Source organism: Callionymus lyra, chromosome 16 (genome assembly GCF_982586985.1).
Source record: "Callionymus lyra chromosome 16, fCalLyr1.hap1.1, whole genome shotgun sequence".
Taxonomy (NCBI): domain Eukaryota; kingdom Metazoa; phylum Chordata; class Actinopteri; order Syngnathiformes; family Callionymidae; genus Callionymus; species Callionymus lyra.
In genome coordinates this window covers 1,040,779-1,063,824 of record NC_141833.1, presented here as the reverse complement: position 1 = coordinate 1,063,824, position 23,046 = coordinate 1,040,779, and the positions used below count along the sequence as shown (strand labels likewise).

Genomic DNA, 23,046 nt, shown 5'->3' with positions numbered 1-23,046 from the left:
ATAATTCAAAAAGAGCTTCATAATTTGACCGTTGAGCTCTTTCTTACATCTGTAACAACTTTATTAAGGGTCAATTTTTTGAAATCAGTGCCTCCAGTCCAAATCAATATAATTGTTTATGCATCAATATCTATTTAACCAAATAGAAACAGTTCTTCAAGTGCACAAAATGATCTTATATATACTAATTCCAACTATCTATCTAAGAAAATGACAGAGAAATCTCTACCGGTGTAAGAAGTCCCATTGAGTTTGGTCGTTACAAAGATGCTTAAATATGCTCTTTGAAAAATAAAACATTACCATTAAATGTGTCCTTATTTAAGGGGGTTTACAGCTGAGGCTAAAGGGCTTGTTCAAATCTAAACTTATTGACCTAGATCTGCTGATCCTCGTCCTAGCCACGTCAGTCCTGAGAACTGTTTTCTTCCACCATCCTCCTTGTTTCTACGCCAAATCCAACTTTGGGCCCTAAAAAACTCGAACTCCTGCTCGGCCATTGTTCACCATCTAGTCGGAGGCGGCCCGACTCGCTTGGACCGTTAGTCTTCAGGGGGGGGCGAGTGGACGTGTACCCCCATTTGCGCGGATCTTTTGTGCAGGCGCCTCCTCCCTCTGGGTCCCTTCCACTGGCACACCCACGCCGGCGTCATCCTGAGTCAGTTGGGCCCTGCTGGACTTCCTGGTCCTCGGCTCCGCCTCGCGTCGGTCTGGCCGGACAGCATTTCACTTCGCACTCGCCACGCAAGAACAAAAGCGACGTCGCTCGGGCGGACGATGGCGACCTCGTAACTCCGATGTTTTCACTCCGCGTATTTCAGAGTTGGGATATACCGCACGCCCTAGAATATAAAGAGAGCGAACTCTGGTGGAGCGAAGGAAGTTTGTGGCGTCACCACAGCTTTGTATGCGGGAAGTAATCCGTGGAGGCTTCGACTCGGTCTGGGGTCAGCGGGCGGTATTGTTTCCTCGCTCGCCTACAACTTCTGGAAAAGATCAATACGACCCCTGGAGTTCGCGTTCGCCAGTAACACACCGTCCACTGAAGTTCCGATCATTCTGGGTGTTTAAGGTAAGACTATCTATAAATTCCACTCAAGCGTGTACATGTTCGAAGTGCGCCTGTGCGGCTCAGAGTTGGGCCACAACAAAAGACAACGATGGTCACAGACGCTGGAAGACAACTTTTTTTTTTTAAACCAAAGTAAAGTTAAAACACACGATCTCACACACAGATCTATTGTGGAACCAAGACAACACTCAATCACTGTTTATTTGACACGCTTGGATTGTGTTGTGTTGTGTACATTTTTGTGTGCCCACGGTGGCATAAATAACATAACCTATGGACTAAATGCACAGTGCTCTATCATTTTTGGTAGAAATAAACCAAGCACTGCCCAATTGGACTTGTTTGTTACTTTTTTGTTTTAATACGTCAATACATGATGCAGAAAATAGCAATAAATCCCCTAAATAGAGAACCTGTTGCCTGACAACAACAAGCATCTGAAACATGTAAATATTGTGGAGCATTGAGTGGTCTGTTACAACCGTCAATTGTCTTTCACAGGTTGTGACGCTATCTTTTTTTTGGTCCAGAACTCGGGAGTGGAACGAAGCCTGACGGGAAAAGGGTGAGCATACTTCACGTCAATTCCGTGAACTCCTGCTTTTTGCCCACTCACGCACACACACACGCACGCACACACACACTGAAATACAAAAGTCAGTCACACTGGGGGAGGGGATTCCTGTCTGGATCAAGTATATGACTGGTTTCTTTTGGACTTTAGTGTTGGGGTGTTAAAGTTGGGGGAAGGGAGTTCGAGCCATTAAATCTTTGACCTAAAGAAGGATAGTTAAGGTAAATTAACTGAAAGACATGTGTTGGTCGCCCATTAGAGTAGGTACGAGGCTCTGCCATCCAGGAGGTGCTAGAAGTAAGTTAAGGTTATTTGTAAAGCGCCTTTCTTGACCAGGGTCACGGAGTGCATTAACAATCAAAAACAATACACAGTTAAAATATATACTTCGAAAGGCCAAGACACAAAAGACAAACACAGGAGTCTTTGAAAATCAGAGAAAAGCCTGAAATTTCTCTCTTAAGTAATTAGTACCGACTTTGGCGTTTTCCTTTGCACTTATTTTATCAGCATTCCACCTTCAATGAAGCATCCATATTAAGTAAAACTCTACTCCATCATTGTATGTATATTTCAAACAAATCTTATCCATAACTAGAGATACTTACAGTGCCAAACAACAACAAGTGTGATTGTCTGATCAAGTATAATCCACAGACATCAACAAGCAGCTTTCATGTTAATCCGTCTTTGGTTGAATAATTAGATAAAATTGTCAATTGTGGACCTTTTCAAATTAAAAAATGACTTTCTCTGCCCAACTGTATGGCAACAAAAGTAATTTAAAAAACAAAACATGGGGGACTACAGAAAAAAAATGACAATGTAAAATGACAATGTTTCTTTTCATATCTAGGTAAAAGACCATACCTTTCCCAGATGGCGACTTATGTTGAAAATAAAGGACCTCTTGCCACAACTGATCTGTATGACGGCAAAATGACAAAGACTGATGGGAGGCATGAAGCACAACGGCCTTGGGATATTGGGCAAATGGCTCCCTCAATGAAAAGAAATGCAGATCCAGTGGCCAGTTTCACCACAAATCAAGTCACAGTTGTGTGCTTACCACTGGTGTCAGAAGAGTTAAAGTTGGTTTGGACTGAATCTGATCAGACCCGCGAACTTGACAAAATCCCAGAGTTGGTCCAAGCTTTCAACTTGTTTCCATACCCAACAGCCCAGGAAGTAAACACATTAGCACGAGTCTGCACCTTGCCGCTTGACAAGGTCAAGGTTTGGTTCATGGTCCAGAGAATGACTTATGGTATCAGCTGGTCCTCAGAGGAGATTCAGGAAACGCGACAGAAGCTGTCTGTGGATAAGCTTTGGAAGGAGACAATGGATGAGGACGTGGTGGATGGCAAAAATGAAAGCAGTGATGAACTAGTGATTGAAGAAGAGGATTCAGAAGCTGAGAATTCTGTATCATCCGTCTCCTCACAGAAGACTAAACCCCAGTGTGATTCACCTGACTCTAATAAATCAACCAAAACAAACTCTCCATGTTTCAGCTCCTCTCTGCCGCCTCCTCAGGATTCGTACTTTTACCGCCCACCAGCAGACACCCCTCCAACGCCCACAGATCTCTCTACTGTCCAACCAGAGTCCCCCTTAAAGCAAAGTCGTAATGGTCGATACAAAAAGTCTAAAGCTCAGCTGGCTGCTCTCCGCAAGAGTTTTTTGGTGGAGCACTGGCCTGCAGAGCTTGAGTTGAGACGCCTGCAGGAAGAGACGGGTTTGAGTCGCAACGACATCCGCAAATGGTTCAGCGACAGTCGGTACCAGCTAAGAGTGGGGCGAGGGACTATCGCCTCTTCTCAAAACCATTCTTACCAACAAGCAGGACCCACATCTGAAGAGTCTCAAACAATTATTCCCACTGCTCAAAAGTCTCCATTGAATGGTGCAAAGGTTCCGGAGAGACCACGAAGCAATGGGGCTAAGAGTACTGACTTCTTCCAAACCTTTTTGACAAACACTCTGGAGGCGTTTGGTGAAAAAGCCCCAGAGATGGATGAATATGATGACGCCGAAGATCTTTCTGGAGATGGGGACAGTGTCAAAGATGACGACCAGGGTGAAGAACAACCTCTACAGTTGACAAAGACCTGCAAAGTGGAGCCAGATGTTCCACTGGATCTCAAAAACTCCCCCCGCTCCTCACACTCTGGCACACCTCCACCTACTACTGGGCCTCATAAACAGACTCTTGGTAGTAGCACATCAAAGAAGTTGATCAAAGCCTCACCAAACCCCCACTCGGGGGCATCTTCATCAGCCTCTACACTCACCCCTGCAGGGCGACCCAGAAAGACCAAGGAACAGCTGTCCATGTTAAAAGACTACTTTTTACGATGCCAATGGCCTAAAAGTGAGGAGTACACAGAACTGATGAAGCTGACAGGCTTACCTCGCGCCGATATCATTCAGTGGTTTGGGGACACTCGCTATGCAGTAAAGAACGGCCAGTTACGTTGGGTCAAAGGTGTTCGTGAGCAATTCTTAGCCGAGCTTGCTGCGCAGAATAGCAGCGCTGTTACTAATGGCTCTGGATCATCTCATGTGGGAAGCCGCAAACGTAAATCTGCTTCAAGCGTAACTACAGATTCTCCAAATTTACAACCACTAATGTCTTACTACTTTTCTACTGGTTCACTTAATGAAAAAGACCTTGATGTTTTATGCAAGAAATCTAGAATGAGTTATCAGCAAGTTCGAGACTGGTTTTCTTCACAGGTTACTGAGGCGACTGAACAAGATATAAATGTTGCAGATTAAGGTCAAATCAAACTCCTTTGAGTCATTCACAGAAGCCAGCTTTGACTATTGGTATGTTTTTCAATGAAATTATGACACTGAAATACCTGTGCTTCACATATTTTTGTTGATTTTTAATATGACGCATATTGAAGTTATGTGATTACTTATAGGACAGTACTTGTACATTAGTTTGTGATATATTTGAGCATAATATTTTTTTAGATAAATGAATTGCATAAAGTGTTAGTTTGCTATCTAGTTGCAGCATTTAAACATTCTGTACCTTAGTTGACTGAGTCTGTGCTCTGGAAACATTTCAATGAGTGACTGATCCACGTGAACCATCTCTCTTTATGGTCCCATACTGCTAAATGTCAAAAACACACTGGATCTGTATACATTTTGTTGACATCTTGCACTTTTGGTTCTTGAGCCTGCTGTTGTTATGCATATTAAATACTTTTCTTGTTTTTTAAAAAAAAAAAGCAACAGACTTGTTTAATCAATTCAATCACACACTTTCTTAAGAAAGTGTTTTCGAGTGTCGTATAAAGAGCATTTAAAGAATGCTGTAATTTATTTAGGCTTTTTTTTATGTTATTGGCGATGTAAAATGGTTCACAAAACTAATACCACTGCATCTAATGACATTTTTAAAATATAAGTTCTATCTAATGAAGCATTTCATTTTAGTGTCTACATGTATATGTAATGATAATCTAATATTGCATATTGTGTTGTAATTATAGAGCCAATCTATTCACTCATTTTTTCTTTTTGTGGTAAAGCAACGGCATATAAAAAATTCAGATTCAGCAGATTCGGCTCTCAAGACAGTAATGAGACCAGTTTGAAGTAGAAATGGAAATTAAAGCTACAAAGAACTTTCCAAACAGTGAAAAGGTTTATTATGTTCAAGTTTAAATCATTAAATCTAAATTCTATGAGCACTGGTGAAGACAGCGATATGACCTCAAAACAACCAACTTTGAATTGTTATTATTAATCATTAATCACCTGGAAAAAGCTATAACCACCCTGTGAAGACCCTTGGGCATCGTAATGATTGGTTGATGAGGCTGCTGTTTCAGTTTGAAAGGCCACTAGATGGCACATTTAAGGGTGTTAACACTGATGCTGTATCATGAGCCTTCATCAATCCATCACTTGTTGAGAGGCCTAAGCTTCCATGAAAAACTGTCAACTTCTTGAGTAAGAAGAGTGCCTGGTAAACTTTTCTGACCAGGCACATAGTGTCAGTGCTCCAGGTGAGGTCATGGCTGAGGTGAACTTCTGGATATATTTGGCAGTACACAACTTCTACACAACTAACTGAAATGGATAAAGCATTGATGAAAAAAGAAGCTGTCTCATCAAATTTTACAGTGGAAAAAGACTTCAAACTCTAATTGACATTAATCAGAAACATTGGTACAACATCCTACTAGTTTTGTGGTGAGTGAAATGAAAGTCCGCTCACAAACTGAAGGTCGAAAGCATTTGGAATTTGACGCTGCACTCTAAGGATGACAAACACGATCATCTTCTAGATATAAAGCACAAACAGTTTACACCCAAAGGCAACCCTAGATCAAACAGACTCACCTTGTAGGGGTGCTGAAGCTGGCTAGTGTCCCTTTAAAAAAAAAAAAAAAAGTAAAACTAAAAAATATGCCAAAGGGAAGATCACCAGGTAAAGACTCCTCAACTCACGATGTCCTTGTTGATGATGTGAGCTGCGACTGGAGTGAGATGAGGCTGATCCAGGAGTCTGAAGAGAATATATATGACTTTTAGTTAGAACAGAGACTGGATACATACTAAATATGTTAACATCTAAATTATTTTGCAAACATTGACCAAAACCAAGACCCACATTGGAGAACAGGGCCAATCTTCCTAAAGATTCTGAGAAACCTATTCAGAGAGCTCCTTAGTCCTTACTTAACATAAAATTCCTAGCAAGGAATGTTAGCTTAGGAGCGATTCCAGAACATTCTAAAACAACTCTGAGCAAGGAATGAACAGAAACTCACATTTTGCTGTTTTACATAAAACAAAAAATCTGTTTAAAAAAAAGAATGAAAAAAAACTCTTTGCACTAAGAATCTTGAGGAATATGACAGAGTAATGCCTGCCTCTAGCTTGGAACTACCTTTAACCACGCTGTACTGAACTTATTAAACATATTTAAGTCCACATGATGTTGTAGAAAAAATTCACTGCTTTTCAACTTTTTTTGCTTTTTACAGCAAATTAATTAAGGTGATTTCAGATGAGAGGAAAGCAGATGGAAGATGACTTAAAACTAGTTTTAGAACTAATTGGTTGGTACATTTGGGGGAAAGTTTTGGCACTAGCAAATTTGTAGTATACACTTTGAACCAGTAGATGTCAGTAGGCAAAAACATTATGAGTGTCACTCCAGGAGTCAGCTCTAACCTACAGTATTGCTCTGATAAATGCAGAGCACTAACTCAACAAAACTAATCAGCTGATATGATGGATAAGAACACAGAATGATTTTAAAACACAATTTTACTCCACTCACTGGATCATTTTAGCATCCGTGACTTTGACTTCAGGTCAATTTTTATCCTTCCTAGGATCCCACAAAAAGAGGACAGACACCACCCCAGTTTGGCTTCCTTTTTTAAATGCACTAAGTCTTCCTATTATTGATTAAAATAGTGGATGGTATATGTAAAAAGCCTCTCTTAAGTAAGGTAGTAATTAGTTCTGAAGGTGTTAAATCAGAGACAAATGAGCAACAGAAGTCTACAGTCTACAGAGTCCTTAGTGGGTCTCCCAGCAATCCAACTTGCAGATTCCAATATGTTCAATAATCATTGTCCACCAACTGCATTAAAGAACAACATTTTAACCCAAATATACAAACCTTTGGCTCCAAATATAGGCCATTTGCACAAAATAAAATAAACCAAGGTACAGAAGCGAAATAGATTCTAATATACTGTCTGAATTTTGGATATACATTTATTATTTGCAATAGTATATAAGGACCAAGAGGGCTTACAGTGACTGAGGCATGACTTAGGCTTCTCTCTCTGGACCACTCCTGGGACACATCAGCTCTAACCATATGACTGGACAAAATAAAACAAGTGTTTGAGTATTTATTTTCCAGAACAGACAAGAAACGTAATAATATACTCACCCCAAATGTCTGAGATGAGGAGTTACTGTAAGCCAAAAGTGAAAAAATCAAGTCAACCAGTTCAACTGGTTATGAACCAGTTCATAAATTATTGAAATTAAATACAAAAGTTAATAACAAAAGATATGCCATAAATATCCTCCAATGATACATTTAAAACCGATAATGCATTTAACACCAAATGCCAAATTGATAAACCCTTAAGTATTTTGTCTCACCTGGAGAAGTGACGGCAACAGGAAGGGTTATCTTCTGATTGCTGTTGAAAGAAAAAAAAAAGTCTTTATTAATTTATCGTTTTAAATTGATGTGCAGATCCTGCGTTTTCAAAACTATCAATTTATTTATTAATTATTTTTACCCATTTGATTGAAAGTGTCCTGGGGAAACCTGAGGAAAGCAATTGAAGTATAAGTCAATCTATGTGAACATGATTCCACCTCATTGCAAGAATGCCTCTAAATATAAGCACAAACCCTCCTTAGAGAAAGGGGCTTCTTGAGCTCTGTGTTTTCATTCCTCAGCTCTGAAAGTTGCCTTTTCAAATCAGTGTTCTCTCTCTGGATTTCCTTCAGTTGCCTGGTCACATCATAAAGTGGGGTCAATGCTATCAAAGAGAAATACAAGGGCCATACAAGTGACCTGTAGCACTGGTCATTGATGTCTTTAAGTCTTCGTTCAAGCTCTGTAGATTGTTTTTTTAGGTGACTAATCAATCTTTCCCTCTGCCTTTGCTGGAAATGTACAATCTGGAATAAGACACATCATTGCATGCTTGTTATTAACACATAAATATATAACCGTGGTGACAAGGGATGAATAACGTTTTATCTATCTATCTATCTATCTATCTATCTATCTATCTATCTATCTATCTATCTATCTATCTATCTATCTATCTATCTATCTATCTATCTATCTATCTCTAATAAATCCAACTATACAAAATAACATAATTTGATATGCTAATTAGTTGTACAAATACAAAAAATCTGCACTCAAGGTCTGTAAACTGAAACACTTCACTGCATTTGCAGTGGAAGTGGCTATTAAGGGCAGAATTGAATAGTGTTCTTGAGGCGACCATCTGATCTTAATGTACAAAAATAAATCTACTTTCATAAAGTTCACAAATAAAGCCACACCAACAACAATAATTAACTAAGTAAGTAAGAAATTATTACTTGCAAAGCGCCTTTCGAAACCAAACAGGTAAACAATTCTTGCTTGAGTTTAGCAATGCTTAGGAATTGTTTAGGTTCAATTATAATATAAGTGGATCTTACCTGTGAAATATTTTCCAAACATGATTGGAAAAGTTTTGAATGATCCGTGAAATATACCTTTTCTTCTGGCTTCATCTAGGCCACACATGTGCGATGTAAAAGTTAATTGACAAGGTTTTATTGAAGTACAGATAAAACACTGTGTATTAAAAATGTAACAGTTGCAGGTTCTGTGTGAACTTCTAGCTCCATGGGTTTCTGCCACAGTTAGAACAGTTGAGTGGTGACTATTATTGTGTGTAAGCGGTTGTCTTGTTAGTGAATGCCCTACACAGGTGTGCACCCTGGGAAAATGAGAATACTTAGTACACTGACCTTATCTGTGATGGCCAAATAACTACAGTTGTTTCCACATATGGTACATTGTTCTGGAGAAAAATCAAAGATGTAAATTCTAAATTCTTCTATTTCTAATTCTAAAATGCATTTTAGATCATGTTAAGACAAAATTTAAAACCTGAGCATACTAGGTTTTGTGCAAGCTTCACAACAGATGTGGCCACAACTGGAGACCGCAAACTTGAATCCTGACTTCACAAAACACTGGTTACAGTGGAACCATTCCATTTCTCCTATGGCTGGACAGAGAATAAAGACTTAAACATACAGTTGTGATTCAATCTCAGCAATAAAAGTGCATAACTTTAACAACAATGTATCAGTCAGTTCTACACAGTGTACAACGTTTGCATTATTAATTTAGTTTTTAAGGAATTTTACTAAAGAGCTCCGTAGGTGACTTGAATATTATTCTTGATACCTGTATCTAATGACATTCAGATATCATCCTAAATAATAATAACAATGCTGATAAGACTCTTCCGGTCCATAATATTGTCCTTCTTCTCGCATAAATAGGGCGGATGGTACTTTAAGTATTAAGCAAAAGATCATGATATACTGTATTACAAAAAATACATCCATGTCACCTACACATAGCAATATTACCACTGGTGTGTAACTCAGACAGTTAAACGAAATGCAGTAGGAAGTTACAGACAGTAAAACTAACGTGCCGTCATTTGTGTGCAGTTAACGTGAGATACGTCCCACAGTCGTTTAAGTTTAAATCAAAACAAATTCATATTGGTCTTTTTACCTGGTCATGCGCCTGCAGAAGCTTACTTGTCTGTGCTCGAGCTAGCTAGCACCTTAGCGCGCCGTTTTGGATCAAAACTTTATTGACACCTAAAGAAACAAACCGCACAACGTTACGGAGAGTTGACGAAGTTATATTTGAGTGTCATAACGCAGTCTGCGGGAAAAATGTAGATCTATACGAGAATGGTTTCCTCACCTCAATATATAGTGTCATAAACCTGCCATGACTAAGATGGTTCAATTCACATTCAAATGTTATGATTTCTTGTGGGATATTAGTCGACTTAATAATAGAAGAGATTCGAGGCTGTCATTGACTGCAACTTAGGACAATCATATATATTATAATCATATATATATTATATGATTTATATAATATATAATCTTTATATATATTATATGATTATAGGATTATAGTATTGTAATGCTTTCAGGTGGTGCATGAATAATTCTTTTAATTAAAAAAACGCCAAACAAACAAAACAAAAGGTTGATAAAAATGACTTGCCACTAGACATCAAGAGATCAAGTTTATAAATCACACAGGAGAAACAAACAGGACTTAAGGTGGAACCTGAATATGATACCCACCCTGAGTCACTAACCTGTCTGAGGCAAACTCACCAAACTGTGAACATGGTGGATGTCCAGTCGATGCCATATTCCTTTCTGTGTATTCATTCTCTTTATGTGAAAATATGAAAATTGTAGTTTATGTATTTGTATATACATAACCTTTTTTGTTTTATACAAACAAATACTTAGTATTTTAATATTCATGTTTTTGCATGTTTTAAATGTGAAACTGCAAAGGTATTGAGTGCAGCAGGGGAAACCTTTAGCACTATATTCGCCATTTCAAGTCGCTGTAAGGGGACAGACCTCCGTTTTTTAATTTATAAGTTGTTAACACCCATCTCTATTACTGCAGTTAATTATTTTGTTAACATGGGTTCTACACCCAGAATCGGTAACACAGGCAAGTTAAAGCAAAATTCACAACTAGAGAAGAAATGTAGTTTAACAAAAGAGGATCAATTATTTCAGGCATGGCAAAATAGTTAAAAAATATAAAAGGTTACCTCTCCGGACAGACTGAACCAGCTATTAATCACCACTTATAGAAGAAAATAAAAATAACCCCAGGTTCTTATTCAGCTCTGTAAGCAGGCCGACATAAGATTCCATTTTTCAACATATTAGCAGCATGTGGAGAAATATGTTCCTTGAACTCAGATCTGTTATACCTCAAATCTCTAAATGTACAGTATATATCGAGCCAGGGCCTTCAGATTAAGCCCTTGTGCTGTGGAACCAACTACCAGCTCCAGTCCGGAGGGCAGACACCCTCTCTATATTTAAGAGTAACCATAAAACTGTATTTTGATAAAGCCTATAGTAAGGCCTGACTCAATCTCTGAACCAGTATCGGAATTCTAGGGTCCACTAATATGAAAATAGCTTGTCCACTGTGCAACATTAACAAACATAAAATATTAAGCTTAAATACAACAATATTTATAATTTAGAAACGAACAATTTGTCTATTTACATAGGGAAGTTAAAGCGTGGATGTTTAAAACAGGTTTGTGTTACGGAGTCTGATTGCAGAGGGGAAGGAGGTATTGTTGAGGCGGGAGGTTCTGGTCCTGATGGAATGCAGTCTCCTGCCTGATGACAGGTGAAAATACTCCGTGACCAGGGTCGGCTGTTATCAGACTTGCACATCTTCTGGTCCTGAAGGGATGGTACTTTACAGCCAATCACCTTCTCAGCTGCATGGACAATGCACTGCAGTCTGTGTCCCTGGCATACCACACTGAGATGGATGTGGTCAGGATGGACTCAATTATGGATGTGTAACACTGCACCAGCATCTTTGGGGGCAGATGTTTGAGCTGCTACAGGAAGAACATCCTCTGCTGGGCCTTCTTGGTGAGGGAGCTTATGGTCTGCGCCCACTTGAGGTCCAGCATGATTGTGCTGCGCAGGAAGTGGAACAAGTCCACGATTGAGAAGGAGGTAGGAGAGTCAGCCAGGGTGAGGGGGCGATGGGGTTGTGACTGCTATAGGTTTAGATGAGTTTTTAGATACAGAGCACCCCCTTGCCATTGTTCTTTCCCACATTGTCCCATCAACTTTGCAGCTCTTCTCGCCACCTCCCCTGGAGCCACATGGCTCCACCTCCAGAGCTACCAGGATGGCCTCTAAAATGGAGTCAGATTTCACACGCCCCACTTTAAACTCTCCTTCTCCACATACAATTTTGTCAGGTTTTGAAACAAACGCTGACTGTCCAAACAGCATCAGAAGGTTTAACCAGAGTGTATAAGATTCCAAAACAGCAGTAAAGGAGACCATCTCAAGTTCTACCGAGCTGTTGTAAAACCAGTGCATTTTGCTTCACAGTAAAACCAAATTGAACATTCAGAATTTCCACATGGTATCAAAATGAAACTACAAACAAAGCACTTTTTTCATCTTGTTTAATGGTCACACATTTACCATCATACATCTGTAATAGTAATTGGGCCAAGGACCATTTTGTGTTCCACTCCATGCTTGCCTGTAAGATAAATATAACAATTATGGCATATTCTGAACAGAATCGGAATCAGTCAGTGGCTTTAAAAATAAATAAGACAGTCAACTAAATTCAGATCGCTAATGTTCTTAAAGGCCATTTTAAATACCAGGAACTGTGCTCCTCCTCCATCTGGACTGGCATGTAGACTCACAGCAGTCACACAGATTACTGTACTCTGGATTATCCAGGAGCTCCCAACTAAAACAAAAGCATGAAGTTAGATTCTTGTGCACTTACTCTTCCATAGAAGAAAATATTTTTCCTTACCCCCGCTCAGAGGTATAGTGGCATGCTTTCTTTGTGACGTCCAGACCATCAGGATCTGCTGCAACTAGTTTGCAGTGAAGAAACACCTGAAATTGAGACAAGTGGGGGTTAAGCACAATAGATACTTAAAGTCATTTGAAAATAAAAAACACAGACAGGTAAACCTGAAACATGTCAAGGATTACTGATTTTTTTTTTTTTTTAAACCAGCCTACTGTTGATTACAATATTTAAAATGCCAATTAATAGTTTCCCAGTTCATCTCAAAAATGAAAATATTTTTCACCCTTGTCCAAAAACTAGTTTTACAAACTGCATTTCACCCATCTGAAGGTGCTTCGTTTCCAACTCTGTAAAGAAGGTCACACATTTAACATTTTGATTTGCCAAATACAAATTACCCCCAAAGAAATAGTACATGTCACTTAGTCCCAATTGGATTTTTTTGGAAGCCTTCTGTATTCCCTGTCATCATTTCAGGAAATATAAGTTAAGTCAAATTTGAACAATTTAACACCACTTTTTTTTTTACTTCACCTCTTCTCCAACCGCAAACCTAAAGGCTTTCAGCATTAGACCGATCTTTGACGGATCATTTCTTGGTAGAAATTTGGAGAGTGACATCTTGCTATCTGTGAGGCATCTGCAAAAATCAGTTAAAAGGATATTGTTTTGTTAGACATTGAAATGTCTTCACTTATGTTTGATTAGAAATTATAGGACCTTAAGGCAAATCTACATTATAGAAATGTTCCCCAAAATTACAAAAGCCAATAGTCCGGACAAAATGTACAAGCCTGATATTCCATCTTTATTCCCCAAAAATGTTTTACGATTGATTAGAGGAAAACTCACCCCTTGTTGGTGATGACGGGGTACATGTATCCATCAGGCCGCAGCTCTGCAGTGGTTGAGGCCACACACTCTTCTAAGAGCAGCAGCAAGGGCTGATGGCGCTTCTGCTCCACACTTGCGAGGATTGGGATGAACGAGCCCAGAGAGAAGCTTGTGGTCTGAGCGGGGCCTGTAAAGTCATCTGCACAGAGACGATGTTCAGTACAAACTGTAATGGAAAAGGTTTTGTGAGGAAAGTATTACCGTTCAGCAGCTCCATATGGAACACAAGATCACCAAATGCGTACGTCTCGAACACCGGCTCATAGATCGTAGGGTACCAACCTTGAGTTCTGAGATGTGGACAGATTTTACCAGTTACTCAAAATCGTTTTAAAAAGTGCACAAACCAAAGATTAAAGTCCACCTCAATCTGTCCAAGATAAAAATGCCCCTCACCAGGAAAGTAACAAATGTTAATAAATAGATTTATAAAACCCAAACATCACAGCACCAAATTGGAATTCATTTTAGATCTACAACTCCTAGTTACCCCTCGTAGGAGCAGAAGACAGGCTCTGAGAATGGCAGAATGATTGAGTCGGGAGAAGAAACGTAGTGTAGATCACCAGTATATGACAGATGATCACCAGTAATCTGAAACATGAATGGAGTTATAAGTCAAAGAAACAAAGCATTCACGGGCCAGTTTGCATCTCACCATCCTCCTGAAGTCACAGTCAGTAAAGGTCACACTGAACACCACCTGCTCAGCAGACATACTGGTGGGAAAACAGTTTCCCAACCGAAAGAGGGAAAGGTCAGCCTGAGGTCGCCTCTCCGTCCACACGACGGTAACAGACTCTGGCCCGCATTCAACGCTCAAGTCTGTTGGTTACAGAGCAAAAGATGGTTGCGGCAAAACACCTTTAAAACATTTGAACTCACCTGCTCTCACTGTGACAGCAGCCAGACTGAGCAGCAGCAATGCACGACACCAAGAGAAAGCCATTGTGACTGCTACTGAGAGACCAGGACCTGGTCTGACTTAAATCTGTCTTGGTTCATCATCTCAGCTGTGACAGTAATCACAATGATTCTCCTCAGCTGAGTCAAAACATGATACAAAAAATCACAAAAACAATACTTTAATATCATTGTAAAACATAAGGGTCATAAGATAATGTTGGATCACATTCTGTTTGAGTGTTAAGCTATATTTGTCCATGACATGTGTCTGGAAATATAAGGCAAGGTTTGACCTTCAGTTTCCTTTCAACCTCCATACTTCAACCTAATTCTAAGAAAAAAAAGACTATAATGCATAGTATTATCTGTATGTGAACATTGTGGCATTGTGACTAAAGCAAAGCCCGTCTGTCCATGATTGTATTTTCAAATTTCACATTAGCCAGGCTTGTCAACTGATTACGATTCATATGAACAAATCAGCATGTACCAATATGGTTGGAAATCATTCACGTAGATATTTAATAAAAAAAAATAAAAGGCAAAAAGAAAAATGTTATTTATAAAATGTTAGTGTTTAAAGACACATGTAAAAAAAAAAAAAAAATCCATAGAGTCATGTAAAATTAGACCAAAGGACAAAACAAAAATAGCAATGAGGTCTACGTTGAAGTTTGTATTACATCCATCGTTCTAGATTTTCACAGCATAGATTGATAGTGATCAAGAAAAAAAGTTGCACTAGGCTTCCAGATGATTCCATAAAATGAGTTGTTAATGTACTTTGACAACTTTCAAATTGACCTTAAATGGAATCACATTTTACAGATTTAGAAGTACTTCTCAAAACCCATTTTAGATAAGTTGATTGAATTAGTTTGAATGTTGAACATAAATAGAAGACAGTTTTCAAAGACAAATCATTTATTCAGCCAAGAAGAAACAGCATATTTTTTTTATTTTTTATTTTAATTCGGCCACTTTCTTGAACAGTCCATGCAAATTCTCTGCAGTATCCACAATAACAATTAAGAGGAAATGTAATCTTGTACTCCAGATGCAGTAGACATTTCCACGCTGGTCAAGTCTGGCTGATCCACAATGATGAGGGGACCCAAGACTGAAGTGTGTCTCAAACCTGGTGCAGCTACAAAGAAAAAAAAAGTTACAGTTTAACTTTTGACAAAAGCTTTACCAATGTTACACCCCTCCCACCCCCCATACCCCTTTTCGACCGCTGAGTGCAGGTTGAGTCGCAGCAGCTGCATAAGTTGTTTTGAAATGGATCATCCAGTAGCTCCCACCTGATTGAGAATGAGTTCAAAAACTTTATATACAAGCCATATTGGACTTTTCCACATGCAACTAGTTTTTTTTTTTTAATGTACAAAACAGGCATATTTTACATCATGTTTATTTTAACTATTCCATTTCAGTTTTAGCTTTAGCCAATGCAGTGATAATCACTATAGTTTATCATAGTTTGTCATCATTTCCTGAAGGAGACCTCCAGAGGGATCAATTAAGTTTAACTACCTATCCATCTTAAGAATCTACCATCTTTGCTTACTTTTTTTGAGCATAGCGCTGTTTCAGTCAACACCCACCTCTGGTTTTGTTTTGAATAATGACAGGCTTTCTTGGTCTCGTCGAGCAAGTCAGGATCCCAGACGATCAGCTTGCAGTGGATATAGACCTGGAAGTCAATGTGCCCGTTACCAGTTAAAATTGTGTTACTAAGTGCAGCAGCCAAATCGTTTCCACCCATGCAAAACTGGATTTGTAGACGTTTGCAGACAGACTTTGACAAAGCAGTCGGCCACACACAGCACATTTTATTGGAATAACTGTTCAAAAAGGTGAACTTGCTCTCTAACCTCGTCTCCCACATGAAACTTTAAGGATTGCAGTTGGAGGGTGATGGCAGAAGAGTGGTATCTTGGCATGAACATGGCATTCCCCCTCACGCTTTCCAATAGACACCTGAACACAGGATCATAAGAAATCTGAAGGAAAGCATAGAGACACAGACACTGACCCCTTGTTGTTGATTATGGGGTAGACTTGAGTGCCCTGCTTCAGCTCTGGTGTGGTTGCTGCCACACACTCCTCCATCAGAAGCAGCAAGGGCTGATGGGAATCCTGCTCCACTGCTGCCCAGATTGGCATATAGGAGCCAAACGGGATGATGTTGGTCTTGGAAATACCAGTGAGCTGCTCTGAAGAGTACACACGGGGCAGAGTAAGATTGATAGATAAAGATTGAGCCTCTTCTGTTGGGTGAATTACCATTCAGTAGTGCCATGTTGAAGACCAAGTTGCCCCGAGAGGCAGAGACACCTGACCCAGGGTTCAGGAAAGGGGGGACCCAGCTTTGAGGTCTTGAACAAAATGGTTATTAAAGTTCTACAAAAGCAAGCCGATTAAAACCATTTACCTTCTTTGGACGCATTCAAAGGTATATCTAAAGGCAGGTGCTTCAGGCCTAGGCTTTGGCCGGTAGGTCAGGTCATTTTTAAAGCTGATGAATTTTCCTTTTGTCTGCCAAAGATGAGGGTTTAGACCAGTGGTGGGCAAAGTGTTCCACAAAGGGCCAAACTGGGTCAAGGTCTTTACTTCAACCAATCAGGAGTAAATGTTTGCCAATAAGGAGTCTTGTAAGTGTTATTGGTGAACGGTTAGTCTGGTGTTACTCATTTCAGCTGGAACTTCATTGGTTAAAAAAAACCTGCACCCAGTCAGTCAGTTCAGGGACTGGCTACCCCCGGTTTAGACAAAAGTATTGAAGCCAAAGACCAAGACATGGCAATGAAATGCATGCACATTAAAGTGCAACTAATGTGAAAACACCACTCTCCCTAAATCAATTCACTTTCATTCAAATAAGACATTTTGGTTTGCGGTCTGTATAGCCAACCCTAAACTAATAAATATGAAAACTAAATTCTGATTTGCATGTTTCAAATGTTAAAATCTTCCTCTCAAAGATGTAGTTAATTAAAATTGAGTTTTGTGCAAACAGACAAACTGATGAGTACAATAGCAGTCCAACGCATTGGTTTCCCTTTAAGGAGAATCATGTCATAGTTCAGTTACAATGCACATCCACAGAAATTGGAACAAAATTAAAGTAAACAAAGTGTGTGATAGCAATATCAGAAGCAGTAGGATTACAACAGTATGCTTTAGTAGGTAAAAGTTCAAAACAAATTGAGTTTTGAAGCAGAACATACCTGCTTTTTGAATTTACAATCCGTGGTTGGATAGTTAAATTGAGCATCTGCGTCACCATTGGGAAGAACATCCAAATTAGACAGTTTACAGTTTCCCAGAAAGAGTCGAGTAGCAAATGGCACCAGCTCTGCTCTGATTCTCCATGTGATGCTTACGGAGTCTTTCCCACAGACAACCTGGATCTCTTCTGAAACAACATGTCAGAATAAACCACTACAGTTCTAGACCTTTGTTATAGAAATAAAGGATTTTCTTATTTTGTATTTAGCTGGCTCACCTGGAGGCGCAGAGGCTTCAGCGCACAGAGCCAGGAGCAGCACACTAAGGTACAATTGAAAAATCATGGCAACATCCACAGTCTCCTGGGCCAAGACTGAATAAGAAGGCTGTCTATCTCATTAAGTAATGAGAAACTCCTGTGTATGTGTGCAGAGCCACACTTATAGGCATGTGGCAATTGAAGGTCATTTATTTGATGAATAGTCATATAAGATAATGGAAGTTGTTGTGTGGGGCAAGCAAGAAAAAATTAAATAGTTTAATATATAATAAATATAAAACACCTTCATATTTGTATTTGTATTATATGACTTCTCGTAAACTGACACAAAGTGAAGCGAATATGAATGATTTTGTATGGAATACAATATAAGGATTTACACTGGCTATGACCAACTCAAAAACGTTTCACATTAACCCCTAAGTCATAAAAAAAAGCATGTGCCGTTCATATTTACGTATTCTAGAATAAACTTTATATTATAAATAATAATATATAATAATAATATACTTTGTATTTATTAATAAACTTACCATAATTATGAACCATTTAATATCCTGATGGCACTGATATACTTCCATAGAAATCTAGTTAATTTTAATAACGTTCTTGAAAACATGTTTTTGTTGTTCTGTAGGAAGGAACGAACTTTCTCATCCTATTCTCGTCACCGGACCAAATACGCTGCAACACCGGAAGTAAATCGAGTCGGCTAGTTGTCTGAAGCCGCCAGATCTTTGAAACGTTTGTTTCCAATCTTTAATCGACACATAATACTATTTGTCCAAGATGCTTATCAAAGTGAAGGTAAGTTTCCATTTAATGTAAATGTCAGATGTAATTTAGGATAGCTGAGTAAAATGTAAAGTTATTAAATGTTCAGGGCCGGAGACAGTGACTCAATCAGTTCCCTTGTCATCATAACAAACATTTATATTTGAGTGAAATCTGAAACCGTAAACGCCAATATTGATCGTCTGTTTTTGTTTGGTAGACTAGTCAATGCTAGTTTAATATAAAACACTAATTTTAGTTCAGTTTCAAATAATTCATTACCATACATCGTTATACTTATCAAATATGGTGTTTGTAGATGGATTGTTGCATTGTTGAATCTGTGACAAACGCAGATTTTGAGCTAAACATAACCCAGTGCATGGCGATGTTATGAAAGAAATGTCTTAGAGCAATTGCATAATCCGAAATGTATATACAATAATGTAAAACTAGAATGTAGCTTAGTAAAGACGCATTAAATCGTTGATGCGTTGGATACATTTACAATGACAATAGTCTGGAAACCCATTATTGCCTGTTTGACTTAATTGATCTAGTTGCGTTCGTTTTGTCCTTGAATGAAATGTTTGTGATGCATGTTGAGGTGTGCACAACTGATGGATCCTTTCTCTTTCAGACTCTGACCGGTAAAGAAATAGAGATTGACATTGAGCCCACAGACAAGGTTGATAATTATGTCTTAATATTGTATCACAGATGAAGAAGCAGAATTATAGAACACCATCATTTCTGTATTCAGGTGGAGCGGATTAAAGAGAGGGTGGAGGAGAAGGAAGGAATTCCTCCTCAGCAGCAGAGACTCATCTATAGTGGAAAACAAATGTAAGTGGTTGTAACACACTCTCCCTTCAGATTTTAGATTTGACTTGTATGAATGATTGTCAGTTACTCATCGATTGCGATGTTTGGTTATCATAAGTGGGTCAATCTAATCGCCGTTTTGTGTTGGTGAAAATGGGGGCTTTGAGATGGACTCTAACTTGACTAATAAATGGGACTCTGTGGCAATGATTTATGTATTGATTCTTGGTGAACTGGTTCTAAAGTAAGGACACATGTAAAATAGTCGGATACAAGTTTAAAACAAGAATCTCTTCTCTCCTCACAATCTTACGGTATCTTGTTGTGTCCAGTTTTTATCTTTTTTAGTTTGTAAGTTATCATGAACAGTGATGCGTTTGTATGTTGTAGAATTGTTCACACTGAACTATCGTTGCATTTCCGTTCGTTTTAAAATCTTGGTTTGGGTCCTTCTCGACAGTCATCATATGCCATCTATCTGGAGGTGCTCGTTTTCAGAGCCCATCTGTGTGTCAAGTTTCTGAAAATTAGCCAATCGTACATCGTTGCAAATGTATCAGATAACTTGCGCCATTAGCCTCGTCTCTGATTGCGTAACAGGGCGCTGGCAATGGCGCCCTGATATTTGCAAGTTAAAATGATGCCTCTCTATTTTTGACGTTCCCTGGTCTTTTGGTCTCTGTCCAAGTTTCAAGTCAATGAACGGTTCATTTGGGGATTCGGGCCTGTCTTAAGTTCTACGCACACATGCAACATACAAGATGGATGCAGGCATATGGATATAGATATACATTTTACGGTTAATTATATCAACAAAAAAACACAATGAACAAAAGATTTTAATTTTAATTTATGGCAAATGCTATAGCTGAACTGCAAAACGCTATAAAGTGTTTGACATTTAAACGCCCCCTAGTTGCTAAACTAAACAACTACAGTTATTAACTCGTAGGTATAAAACTGAATGAGCCAGGTCACCAAAATGCACTGTTTCGCCCAACACTAATACAGTAGTGTGAGTTAGCGTCCAAAAATATTTTTACAATGGGGTTGTTATCCGTTGTTTTTTTTTAAAAATAATATTAGCAGGGCGTCTGCAAGTGTCTGTGCTGTTTTGCCGTGTGTTGATATCTTCTTGAGGTGTTGTTTTTTCTTTGAATTCCATAGCAATGGCTGTTGGTTTTAGGACCAGTTATAACAAAAATTCTTGCAAATCAGAATGCTCAAAACTATCTGCAGTGCAATGCTGGCCGCAGAGCAATTTCATGGTACAACAAATGAATAAAAACAGTTGCAAGTAGATTGTCTTGCCAATGGGATTTTACAAGCATAATCAAATCTGTCAAACTATTATCTATCTTTCTATATAAACATATATATATACAGTATATCTATCCATCCATTCATCCATACATACATAGTGTCCCAAAAATATGTATACACTCTTTCAATCGTTACAACTTATTCAAGTATTTTGACTTGTAAATAGGATTGATAAAAGAGAAAGAATACCCATTTAAAGAATTTGAGAATAAAATATACAAAAAACGTATCAAATGAACTTGTATAAGACAGAAGCTACTCGGGGCAATGGCAGAATGCTCATATAAATGCGTTCACATCAAGTGCTCAAACTGGTTGCAGTTCTTTTCAATACACTCAAATATTTTGAAGAAATGGACCTTTAAACGTCCAGCAACATTTCCTCTGGTATTTGAGAAAATTCTCCTTCACTCTCATTTCAGTAAAGTTTGTCTTTTAGAAATCCCCTCAAAAAGAAATCCAAAATGCTTTTCTGAATGATTTTCTGTTTCATGTTAAATTTGGCGAACTGACTTTCTCTGAGAATTCTGGACATTATCAATAACTTCTTTCTCTCTTTTTGGGATTGTTGGTGATCTGTGTCATCCAGAATGGCCCTTCCTCATACACTGGATGCTTCCATGCTCCTCAAAGTTAGCCAAGATCAAGAATTAGTGACACGTGATGGTGCATTTCTGTGGAACTGTCTTGTGAAGTGTACTTTGTACTTTATTAGCTCTATTCTCATTTTTTCATTTTATGTGCTGGTCCTTTATCATGGGTTAGTCAAATCTGATATGAACGTATTATTAACTATTAATATTTAAAGAGTGTATACATTATTTTGGGACACCCTGTATACTGTATAGGTCAACAGCATTGACATATTTGCTTGAAGTACACTTGCGTATAAATAGTATTTTCTGCCCCCTCTTTCATCTAAAAGAAGCTCCATTATGTGCTTTTTTCTTTTCTTTTTCTGCCCAGGAATGATGAGAAGACGGCGGCAGACTACAAGATCCAGGGCGGCTCAGTTCTCCATCTTGTGTTGGCACTAAGAGGAGGAACAGGTCTGTCTTCCCTCTCCATAGATTGACCGTCCTTTTCCTAAACTACAGTCTTCAGCCAAGTGCCAGAACATCACCTATCTTCTGTATGACCGCGCAGAGACTGGGGCTGCATTCAAAACAAAACTCCACCAACTAACTTCAGGAAAGAAAAAGAGGACGTTTTGTTTTCTTTGTCAATGTTTTTGTTACCCGCATTGGCTTTCTGAGAACAAGAAGAAAGAGTTAAACATTGTGATCATTTTTTGCGTGTTAATAAACATGAAGTAATACAGAGTGTTTCTATAATGCACACACATGCAGCACGCTGGGCAGTTGGCAAGTGATTTTATTCAGTTCCCACAGAGTAGGAGTTGAACTTATATTCAACACATGACGGTAATATTTTGGTCTGCTTCATTGTAAAAGTGCGAAATAATTAATAAGACTTGTTTTCTATATTCAACACTAATTGTGCTCATCCTTCATATGTAAAAAGTGCTTTGTCAAAAAGGACACAGGTTTTTTTCCATGGGCTTTTTACTGAATACTTTGTTTTGTTTTTTTTGTAAAAAATATACAGAAAAATAAAATTAATGAATAAAGGGGTGTGAAAATCCGATTACACCAGATATTGTATATGAAATTAAAACAAGTGATTCTAGGCTAAACCGCAAAGACGAATTCAAAACAACCACTCATAGTCAGCTCCTCATTACGACTGACTGGTCGAGCAAAAGGGAGCAGCGAAAAACTGACGCGATATCTGCAAACTAAAAAGGAGGATCACTCACTCTGCTGAAACCTTAAATGCTTTGAAGACCGCACAAACCCAACCACTTGAGAACCTCAGATCTTACAAAGGACTGTGAAGGAAAATGCCATTGTGTCCTGAAGGCCATTAATCTTCAGTATTACCAAATCTCTGGCCACATCTAATTCAGACATTATCTA

General features: G+C 38.7%; 4 protein-coding genes across 6 annotated transcripts; 2 read left to right on the top strand and 2 right to left on the bottom strand.

Moving 5' to 3' along the window:
* The first annotated feature begins 668 nt into the window (after positions 1-668).
* On the top strand, positions 669-4,866 carry homeza (homeobox and leucine zipper encoding a). Of its 2 annotated transcripts, none has more exons than XM_087810657.1 (3): positions 669-1,072; positions 1,603-1,637; positions 2,503-4,866. In XM_087810657.1, exon 3 carries the CDS (start codon positions 2,526-2,528, stop codon positions 4,425-4,427), a length of 1,902 nt encoding a protein of 633 aa, XP_087666783.1. In that variant the 5' UTR covers positions 669-1,072; positions 1,603-1,637; positions 2,503-2,525; the 3' UTR covers positions 4,428-4,866. The 2 variants fall into 2 exon arrangements, with proteins under 2 accessions (XP_087666783.1, XP_087666781.1); XM_087810655.1 differs by having other exon boundaries at positions 1,574-1,637.
* Positions 4,867-5,495: 629 nt separating this feature from the next.
* On the bottom strand, positions 5,496-9,440 carry LOC148063156 (E3 ubiquitin-protein ligase RNF212B-like). 2 transcript variants are annotated; one of them, XM_087810252.1, is made up of 12 exons: positions 9,341-9,440; positions 9,189-9,241; positions 8,874-8,948; positions 8,230-8,336; positions 8,064-8,166; positions 7,949-7,977; positions 7,806-7,846; positions 7,588-7,612; positions 7,447-7,516; positions 6,123-6,180; positions 6,015-6,045; positions 5,496-5,929 (listed from the first exon to the last, which is right to left on the bottom strand). In XM_087810252.1, exons 1-12 carry the CDS (start codon positions 9,438-9,440, stop codon positions 5,854-5,856), a joined length of 768 nt encoding a protein of 255 aa, XP_087666378.1. In that variant the 3' UTR covers positions 5,496-5,853. The 2 variants fall into 2 exon arrangements, with proteins under 2 accessions (XP_087666378.1, XP_087666377.1); XM_087810251.1 differs by having other exon boundaries at positions 8,064-8,336.
* Positions 9,441-11,875: 2,435 nt separating this feature from the next.
* Positions 11,876-18,209, bottom strand: LOC148063155 (uncharacterized). The gene is made up of 20 exons (XM_087811725.1): positions 18,143-18,209; positions 17,865-18,049; positions 17,069-17,172; positions 16,921-17,012; positions 16,670-16,850; positions 16,509-16,614; positions 16,239-16,327; positions 15,856-15,935; positions 15,684-15,778; positions 15,623-15,638; positions 14,611-14,685; positions 14,384-14,550; positions 14,216-14,319; positions 13,927-14,015; positions 13,684-13,864; positions 13,366-13,471; positions 12,829-12,914; positions 12,668-12,759; positions 12,488-12,540; positions 11,876-12,040 (listed from the first exon to the last, which is right to left on the bottom strand). Exons 1-20 carry the CDS (start codon positions 18,207-18,209, stop codon positions 11,876-11,878), a joined length of 2,133 nt encoding a protein of 710 aa, XP_087667851.1.
* A 627-nt stretch (positions 18,210-18,836) lies between these two features.
* On the top strand, positions 18,837-22,385 carry nedd8l (NEDD8 ubiquitin like modifier, like). The gene is made up of 4 exons (XM_087810584.1): positions 18,837-18,952; positions 19,560-19,607; positions 19,683-19,765; positions 22,034-22,385. Exons 1-4 carry the CDS (start codon positions 18,935-18,937, stop codon positions 22,140-22,142), a joined length of 258 nt encoding a protein of 85 aa, XP_087666710.1. The 5' UTR covers positions 18,837-18,934; the 3' UTR covers positions 22,143-22,385.
* The last annotated feature ends 661 nt before the right edge of the window (positions 22,386-23,046 follow it).